General features: G+C 34.6%; 1 protein-coding gene across 1 annotated transcript; it reads right to left on the reverse strand.

The window, feature by feature from the left end:
• Positions 1-6,190: 6,190 nt before the first annotated feature.
• On the reverse strand, positions 6,191-7,610 carry LOC112295013 (ADP-ribosylation factor). Its single transcript, XM_024546103.3, has 2 exons — positions 7,360-7,610; positions 6,191-7,161 (listed from the first exon to the last, which is right to left on the reverse strand). The coding sequence occupies exons 1-2, from the start codon at positions 7,445-7,447 to the stop codon at positions 6,701-6,703; spliced, it is 549 nt and encodes a 182-aa protein (XP_024401871.1). The 5' UTR covers positions 7,448-7,610; the 3' UTR covers positions 6,191-6,700.
• Positions 7,611-10,812: the final 3,202 nt, after the last annotated feature.

The following is a 10,812-nucleotide window of genomic DNA, read 5'->3' on the forward strand; positions in this document are numbered from 1 at the left end:
CTTCATTAAAGAAAAAATACTTGCTAAGAAGAAATGAATCAAGTAAGCATCTTATCTCATCTTTTATTTGAAAGCCTTAAAATTTTAGATGAATAAACTATGTAATGAGCATAGAGTTTATATATGAAGACATGAAAAAGAATAAAGAAAAAAGAAAAAAGAAATAATAAATAAAATCTTTTTAAGCTATTTTAATTTATTTTAAATTTAGGAGATTTATAAAGCTTAGACAAGGAGTTGAAGCAAGGAACTAAGAATTTGGTGGAAAGCAATTTGGAGGAAGAATCATGAAATGTAGATTTGAAACTTTTTTACAACATAAGTGTAGGAAATTCAATTAGAAACGTTTTTTGGCCTTCACCCGTATCTTAAGTCTTAGTTTGAAATTGATTAGAGAGATTTAGAAGGTGTGAAGTGAATACACAAGTGTGAAGTGTTTAGAAGGTGTGATAAGTGACAAGTTGGTTGATAACACAACTAGATAAATTTTTCACATTATGGTGTATTATTTGAAAAGAACCATTTTTATATTATAACATTTTGTTGTCAACCAATATAGTGGATAATTTCTTAATGACACTAATGCAAAGTAAAAAAAAAAAAAAAAAAAAAAAAAAAACTTCTTGCTATTGCAACGATAAAATTTGTTTCACAATAGTATTGATTATAATCACCTCTATGTAGGATTGTTTCATATAATAGTTAAAGAAAGAGATATATTATTTAGGATAATACTCAAGAAAATATTTTTTCTTTGATTATTTTTATTATGTATATTTTTTATTTTTTATTGGAAGATATTTTTAGTTGTAAGCAAAGGGACTAAGTTATTAAATTAAATTAAGATAATTGATCTTTTAAAGTTTATGTCTTGATTGAATATTATGTCATTAGTTGTGTTGAATGTATTGTTCTATTAGATCCAAATAACCTAAATTAACCTCTATCAAAGAAAATCTTAAGAAAGTTATTTGGAAACTTATTCTCAACTATAGGAGAATTAAGGTCCAACATTTGGACAACCAAAATCTACCTCAAACTAATAATATTTATTTGTAATCAATCTAATTGATTTAGATCCAAACCAAGTAGTAGAAAAAGAAGGAGAGAATCCAAAATCTCCTAACTCTTTTGTAGAAATAAACCAAGAGGAAGGAGAATTAAGATCCAACTTATCTTTAATAGATTTTGAAAATGAACTTCCTTCCAATCTTATACCAATAAATCTCTTGGTTTAATCAAAGGATTTATTCATTATAATTCTAGAAGGATTTTAAGTAACTTCAATTCCTCACAATTTGCCCATTTTCAAGGACATTAGAAATGATGATTCATCCATACATATAAAGAGGTTCATAAAACTTTTCACAAAATATTTAATTACAAATTCAAAGTACTATCTAATATGGTTTTCAAATATCCTAAAAGATGGAGCCTATGAATGGTGTGGAAACTATTTCTCCAAACTTTTAAGAACTAAGACATACTAATGAGAGCATTCTTTAAAACAAAGTAATGCCATCATGGCCCTTTTTTCTTTTAAACAAGGAAAACAAGAAAAAATTGTCGCATATATTAGGCTATTTGAATTAATAGTCATTAGATTTGTAAGAATCCTTCTAACAGACAACACCTTTATCCACTTCTTTATCCAAGGATTCAATAGTGAAAGTACTATTAAGAAAATATTAAAAGATCAAACAAAAAATCAAGAAGATGATAAAAAATCAGCAATGATGATTGAAGAGATTGAGAATCAATAAAAAAAAGATGTAGAATAAGGAAGATCATAGGATCCTTGGTTTTATATCTATCTATGCCAAAAATGTAAGAAGCTCCCAATGACATTTCCATGGATAGATTAGTAACCATTTTCAATCTATGGGCCATTTTCCTTCACCTTTAGATGTTAGATAATGACTTAACCTCTCAAAACTCACTTATCCAAAGGATAGAAATAGATGGAAGGACAAAATAAAAAATGAAGTCATTTAAAGCCAAACGGGATCCTATGATCAATTTGTATATTAAATGAAGATGATGCAAGATAAAATGACCTTGTTGATGAAGAATCAAAATTCCAACCAAGCTCTACTACTTATAAAATTGAGTAGGCACACTTCAAGGTTGTGGTGCACTCAATGTAATTAATCAAGTTATATTAGACAATTTTGCTCTATATCATAAGGACATCAACAAAATTTTGGAAGACAACAATCTTATATTTCTTCTCATAGAAACCAAGTCAACATAGAAATTGACTTATGATTTTCATCCAACATAACATCTTGTTGATGTAACTCAATCCACATATAATGGACATAATATTTTCATCCAATGTGGCATCTTATGACATAATTCAATCCACTTGGCATTTTAAAAAAATTTTAAAACTAAAAATAAAATATTTATATTTTAGAAGTTAAATTTATATTTTAATCTATTTAGTACTAATATAGCATAGAGTTTTTTTTATTTTTTTATTTTTTTTTAAATGTTAAAATTTCAAATAGGTATTATTATAATACAATATTGGAATTTAAGATTTATACTAAGATTACTAATATAAGATCACATTAAGATTCAATATGAGATTAAAATTTCAGAGTCTAAATTGTATGATTAATAAAATAAAATGTGAGTTGTAATTTTATATTTTCATATATAAAAATATTTTTTAGAATGAAAGTGAATGAAGAACCTGAGGGTAGGTTGATGGGACATTCCATAACATGGCATTATCATAGTTATCTTGACTAGTTTAAAAAAAAAACAAAATAATTCTCATTTCAAGCCAAAACAACACTTAAACATGATTAATTCATTTCATTCTAGCATGTAAAAATAAATTCAATTATTAAGAATTTTTTTTTTTTGATATTTTTTTGTATCTAATCACTAATAATAAAAATAAGGCAATCATATTTGTCTCATCTATTTTTGCAAATTTTTGCTCACCGTCTTCTATATTTAAGAAAACACATGGTTGAACTTGATTAGAGAGGTTGTGGATCTCATCTGCACTTGTGCCAATTTTATCAAAAATTTTAAAAACAAATGTTAATTGAAAGAAGATGTATGGAGTGTCTGCAGCCCACAATGCATGGAGTGTCTGCAGCCCACAATGCATGCTATAACTTTCATAATGAAATAGTACAACCAACAGAGACTCATAAACATAGCCAAGGTTGTGATACAAATAAAACTTCCAAGTATATAGAACCTATTGGCTCAATGTAGGTTATTGGACATTATATTTTAGGATATTAAGAATACCACCATAAATTTGAGACACTAACAAAAATCTTTTGGCTCAAGTCGTGTTAATTACTAAGCAGATGTATCAATTTTGAAAAAAGTGTAGTTGATCCAAGAGCACACTATAAATATCCTTATGAATTAATATATAGTATTTTGCATCCACTCAATGTGTACAAGGACTAGTTTATAGGAGAAATTAGGGTACTATTTTTGAACCTACTCTACCATTACCAAGCTACTTGATGCAACAAATATTGTATTTTTTGGTTAAAAATTATCTTTTATTTTTTTTAACGAATAAGATATAATCCTTCTTCTACCACTTTTCATTACAAGAATGAGTGGTAAGGTGGAATATGTCATTTTTCCACTAATAATTACATTCAATGAAATTTTATAAATTCAATGTCATTTGTTATAAGATTATGACAAAAGAGTTTAAAAATATAGGATTTGCATAGGATATATAAATTTAAAATCTAAAATCATCTAGATTATATAAGATTCAAAAAATTGGCATTGGAGTATGTAAAGAGAAGGTAGATTTAAGAATTCATATAAAACAAATTAAATTAGATGTGGAGTGTGAAGATAAAGAATTGAAGGCAATAACTTAAGTGATATTGGATTAATTAATAAGAAATTAATACTTGTGCAATGCATTAGATAAGAAGTCATTAACACTTATATAATCAATTGATTGTACATATACGAATTTACCTCCAAAGTGACATGTAAATGATTTAGTAGATTTTTGATATGATATGAACTACCACATTGCAGCAACATTAGCAAAGGTGTTACACGAGACAATTTTTTATAAGTACAGTTTTAATTTAACATACTTGAATTATTTTATAACAATTATATCTAATATAGTTTAGGTCATTTATACATTCTAGTTTAATTTTTTGAATAATAAATATAAAAGAAAGATACATCTTTTATAATAACAATAAATATTAAAGAAGTCTTAATAGCCTAGGAATGTCATAGGAACATGGCTATTAGCATCCATATTATCATTCAGAAGATCTCATTTTACATATAGATTATAACTTTCACACAAATTCATAAAATAGTAAAATATAAAGAGAGATAAATTATCCAAACTTTAATATATATATATATATATATATATATATAATAAAATTATATTTTCTCTACAATATTTTATTAAAATTATATGTATTATACACTGCATCAATAGCATAATTGATAATTTTTATTCATTTTCCCATGCATAACGGAGTGTTTAGAAAGCAAGGCATACTGAATTTTGTTAAAGATGGTATTATACCTGTTGGTTTAATTGTTGCCATGTAGAAAAGAGGATGAAGATGCATATTTTGTGAAGATGCTTGCATTTGGTAAGAGAGTGAGCAAGGTTAATGCACAAAAAACTATCCTAGGAGTGTTGCAAACAAGAGATAACCTTGACTTAATTTTCAAATCAGGTACTAGTTTGCAACTAATTTCCCACTTGATACCCCCCCCCCCCTTTCCTTTAAAGTAGAGCAGTAAAAAGAAAGAATGAGAAATGTACATGGCAAGATGCTCCAAGGTTGGATAGGCCAATGCAGTTGCATACACCACATGTAAATGGAAGAGCATAACTCAGAGCCCGATGTCTAATTAGTTGTAATTATGGATTGCCCAACTTCGGGCACCCTAATATTTTCGGGCAGCCTAATATTTTGTGGACAACCTAATTCCGGGTTGTCTGCCATCCAAGTGCCCACAAAATATGGGGCTGCTACGCACCATACATCTCCATCGACACACATATATGTCGACAGATGACGGAAAAAGGTCAGAGTGCGAGCTGGGTTCCTATTCAGCAAAATTGAAGAAATGGAGTAATCCTCTCCAAAGACCGTCGACATCTTTCCATCCGTTCTCACTCTCTTTTCATCTCTTTTCCAAAAAAACGAGGCGGCCAGGTCCTCGTAAGCCAACAAAAAGATGCAGGTAGTAAAACAGAGATGGTGGGAAGAGGTGTCAAGCAGGCAACAATTTTTTGGTATGAAGGGAGGCAGCAGCTAGTTAATAGAGAATCTCAGACATCGAGAGGCCACTAGGGACTAGACACCCATGGATGTAACCTTACTTCTTTACTGATCACAAGTATTTTTATTAGCAGATGTAGGGGACATGAGCGGAGAAATTCATGAGGGGGGTGGGCATGTTTGGTTGTCAAGAATGCTCTTGGGCCCACCTGGCTTCGGGGTCCGAGAGCAGCGGTGACTGGGTGATGTAAAAGTTTGCAGGCGAACAGGGGAAGTGGAGAAGCGGGGGATATCCTGGACTCATTACAGGGTATCCTGCTGTCGGCACAGATATTGATGGTGGGTTCAGATAGAACCCTGAAAACTCTCACCAACGAGAGCGACTGGATTGAGCCCCGGCTAATGTGATCAACGCTCGATGGACAAGAAACATAGCAGCATTGAAACCAGGCAAAAGTGAGAGGGGTGGGAGTGGAATATCAATTCTTGTGAAAAAGCCCAGTATTTGGAATTACCCACAAATTTTTGTGCAGATACGATGTGACCATCTAGCCTCCACGCTCACTATGTATTGCTTCTTAATGCACTGCCGACTGCTAATGAATTCATCACTTGCAGATTTCTCCTTCTTGGTTAGATTGGTGATCTGTAGGCATGGATCTGTGCCTAATACTCCAATTCCGCGTGAAGATTTTCCACTGCACCTAGCACTTCAGAAAAGGGGGCAATACTCGGCACACTGAAAGTACGAGACTTTCCCTCAACGTCCTCAAAGCTGGTCTACACCAACCCCTTCGAAGATCACCTATTAACAGAAATTAAACTCTACAGACTGATGGTTCTTGCATTCCCCATGCAAGGTCTCTTCGAAGTTTCACATAAGGTACTGCTCTACCTCATTAAGAAAGAGGAGGCGCATGTTTGATGAGAGAGATGTGTATATTGAATCCAACATTTAAAGAAATCGAAAGTACAAAGTACAAAGTAAAGTGATTGTGGAAGTTCGCACTGTCAGTTTAACCGGGTGCAAAACCTTTCTTGGTCTCTTTACACCAATTCCTCTCATCGCTATAATTTTTTCCGGCACCTTCGCAACCACAGAACAATCTCTAATTCTCATGACCAAATCTGTGAATCTCTGCAGACTTCAGCTCCCGAGCTATTGGGAATGCAACTGTAACATCTCTGATCTGATGACTCCCGGTCTCCTCACATAATCTTTCTTCACGCGACTTTTCCTTCAGTTTCATAGCTGTTGTCATCTTGTTTTGCTTTTCTTTGCTTCTACCCGTTTTTGTTTTTGTTTCCAAATTTCCCTCTTTGGGAATCGTCGTTAGACATGGTAGATCCAAGCATCGATAATTCCAGATACCATACTATGTTACCCAATGTGCATGAAGCTGAGCATCGCCTGTGAAGTTGAGGATGAATCACAAAGCGTCGCGGAGGGCCGCGGCGAGCCAGTCGAGCCCTTCGTACAGTCCTTCGCCGGAAGTGCCACAGCATCCTTGCACGAACCATTGTGGGTCCCGCATCGCTAACAGTCCCAGCTTGTCCGTCACTTCGGCCACACTCACGACATTCGGCAGGTCCTGCTTGTTGGCAAACACCAGCACCTTTGCAACGCTGAGGTCGGAACTGGACAGCAATTTCTGCAGCTCATCTCGAGCTTCCAACAGTCTCTCTCTGTCGTTGCTATCTACTACGAAAATCAACCCATGGGCGTTGTTAAAGTAGTACTTCCACAGAGGTCGGATCTTGTCTTGGCCCCCTACGTCCCACACCGTGAAGTTCACATTGCGGTACTGGATGGACTCCACGTTGAATCCAATGGTGGGCACCGTGGTCACCTTTTCTCCGAGCTTCAATTTGTACAACAGCGTCGTCTTACCTGTAATTACACACATCCAAACATCAATTGGTCATTTGATAAACCCCCAAGCACGACTAATATCTGACAATTTACAACCGAAACTAAAACACCACGCACACTCCCATGATTCGTTCAGATTATTAAGGTGACACACATGAAAATAAAAAATAAAAATAAAAATAAAAGAAGAAGAAAAAGAGAGATTGAGAACCGTACCGGCGTTGTCAAGGCCAAGCATGAGAATAGCGAGCTGCCTCTTCGGCCAGACAATGCCAGAGAGAAACTTAGTCACTACCTGCCCCATCCGTTAAGCCTTAAAGAATGCGCTAAAACAGCTATCCGGAAGAAACCGAATAACAAATATCCCCAAACAAATGCAGCAGAGAACAGAGCTGGAGGAGGAACTTGGGGGCGGGGAGGCGATGATCCGACAGAGAACTCGGATTGACTGACGGTGTCAGACCAAAACAAAGCGGGTGAATCAGCGAACCGATGACGCACGGATTTATAATTGAGTGCGACAGAGGGCGTAGGCTGCAAGCAAAATCCACCCTTGACGCAGGAGGACCAATGAGGGAAAGTCAAAGTGTCCTGGAAGTTCGGCCGCGGACGACGATCGAGAGCAACTTGCATGGCACTCAAGCACTGGCGCTTTGGAATTCACTCATCGGGCGATTCGTCGAAGTGGATTCGGCACTGCGAGCGCATCATGCCTGCACTCTTGGCAACTCTCAGCGGCGCTTCTGCGTGACCCTTCATACGATGCCTCATGTGTGCTCATGCTGTGTTTTTCCTTCATGAATTTCCAGCCTCTTCTTCTCATGTTGCTTTTGTATTCTGTGCCAAGATTGTGTTTTGATTTCTTTTTCTTTTTCATGTTGGTTGATTTTAGTTAAGATTGACAAGATGTCGGTGGTCTATCCTTTTTTGTCAAGCATAGAAGAAGGTTTTTACTTTATAATCAAATAATAAGTTTGTAATATCTAGAATATAATTACAGACTTGTTATTTTAGAATTGCTTAAAAATCTATTACTTATTGTCGCAAGATCTAGCATTTCGTTGTCACCATTTTAATAGCTGATAAGACATGTATCAGCAGGTTTATATATATATATATATATATATATTTAATATTTTTTATTTTAATAAATTTAATTTTTAACTAAGCCATCAATTGCATTGGCATAGTGGTGATTCTAAATTATTACAAAAACAATTATTTGATTTATCATTGATTAGCCAAATTTTGTTAAATTCCCATTTTTTTTAATTATCAAATCTATTAAGACTCTTAAATAAATACTCTATTTCTCTCCCTCTCTAAATAAGTTGTAATGGTTGCTTCCGCTTATCTATCTTCAAGAGAACGTACATTGTAACAAGCCACATAAAACTTTGTATGAAGAGATTGTAAATAGTCACTCTACTTGTAATCAACTACCATATGGTTATTAATGGCTATTAATGCAATGATCTCTTACAAAAAAAAATGTTTACCTTGATTTAAATAATTGTTTGTAATTTCTAGATATGAATAAGAATTTTCTTACAATTGTATGTGATTTATGATGCTGATTTTTCAATACAAATTTTCACAAAAGTTCTCTTTTATCTTTAATACTATTGCAAAATTTGCACAAAAAATATTCTTTTAAAATATTGCCACAGTATCTAGTACAAATCTTAATGGTACAATTATTTATTCCATGAGAATATTAAGTTTATAATTACTATATATATTAAGTCTCTATAAAATTACTTTTGACATATCAACCACCTTATTTTATTTCAACCATGAAAAGATGGTTTTTTTAGTTGAGTAATAATTTAATTTCTAATTTTAATTTAAATAAATTAAATATCTGTAAATAAAAGTGCAAAAATGTAACCAAAGTTATTTTTTAAACCTTGTAAGATTTTTAAATATCTTGTAGGAAAAAAATCATCCAATCACTAATTCTTTATTAATTGTTGGATTGATCTCAAAGTAAAGTTTAGATAAGATATATCTCTTTATTTCTTTAACTCTTTAATTTCTTCATACTTTTATATTCTAACTCTTGGTCTAATTTTTTTTTTATAAATTATATGCTAATATTTATTATTAAAATTACTTATTTAAATTAGTAATTTGGAAAATGGTTATTTTTTGGAAAGAACTAATTTATATATTAATATTTCTAAAAAAGAAAGAAAATAGAGAAAGTAAAATAAAAAGATGTAGTTGTATCATAGAAAAGAACTAAAATAACTCTTGCCAAATACAAAGATGTTAGGGAAAATATCCTACTTGCCCTTCAAATATGTTGAAATATCAAGTATACCTCTACATTCTTGATAATAGCAAATGTACCCCTCAAAATTTTGATATTATCAAAATATCCTTGAGTGATAAAGTATCCAAAAACCACTGGATTCCATTATTGATTTTTGTGTTTTATATCCGGCATAAATCTCGTGCCTTTATGGTGTGCCTTGAATTGTTTTTGTTTGTTCTGCACTCTTGGGCAGCCCTCTAGTCATTTGTCCTCCGTCCCCGCAGCGCCCTCGTCCTCCTCCGTGACACCCTCCGCTTCGAATGGACATGGAAAACCTCTCTTTGAGATTCCACGAAATGTCACACAAATACACTGAGATGACACAACAGGTGGAGGAGCTCACGCGAGGCTCCAAGTCAAAGTCAGGATGGAGCTCCGAATAGAAGAACGTGACAAAATCTTTTTAATCAAAGGATCATCATGACAACACTGTGAAGGCAGTAGCAGAGCAACACAAGATAGAGCCATCGCCCCTGCCTCGAATCAAGATAAGCAAACCTAGGGATGGGCCTGGTCTTCCTGCTTGAAAGACATCTAAATCTGATGCTCTGCTCTCAAAGACGCCGAGAACGGTCACAACTATTCTTTCCAAGACCTTGAAGGCGGATCTCCTCTCAGCTCTTAAGACACCTGAAGCAGCTGACCTCAAGTTACAACTTTCGAAGACACCGATATTAGATTCCCAACCAACGACGGCGGTTGTAACTCCCAGCGTACCCGTGAAGATTGAAGTGATCGAGACTCTACCACAATAACACATGTTGAAGGTGGCTCCGGAAACTTTGAAGGATAAAGCGCCATTAATGCCCACCACGCGATCTGAGAAAGATGTAGTACCGGAGACAAATGGCACCAGAGATGGAAGTTACAAGGATCGTTGTAAAGAGGAAGGTTCCATCACTATCCATCGCAGACGAATGGGCCGATCGTTGTCTCCCGATCACGTCCACCCTCGTCGTCGCAACAAAGATTTGGACCAAGTGTCAGTCACTATGTGTTGATCGTCAGCTCTCGCAACCTTCAAGCTTGCAGGATTCTCTTTCATTTGTTTCTTGCTGCCATGCCAAACACCTCACAAGGTAAAGCGTGAAAGGCCTCAAAAGTTGGACGCATGCCATCCCTCGATCGATCAGTTGCTGATGCGATCCCAACTGACAACAATTGACACTGAAAGATTCACCCTACATCTGTTCCATTGCCACCGCATTGGCCACCTGCTTTTCCAAGCCTGACGTCGAAGCACAAGGTTGGAATCAGACTAGGCAAAACTCGGCGTGACTGTGGGGGAACTGCAAAAGAGCACGCACGCGGTGGAGAGATTTACTGCTTGAAGAAGCCTGGAAGCCAGT

The sequence above is a fragment of the Physcomitrium patens genome, chromosome 18 (genome assembly GCF_059467195.1).
Source record: "Physcomitrium patens ecotype Gransden chromosome 18, ASM5946719v1, whole genome shotgun sequence".
In the NCBI taxonomy this organism is placed as follows: Eukaryota; Viridiplantae; Streptophyta; class Bryopsida; order Funariales; family Funariaceae; genus Physcomitrium; species Physcomitrium patens.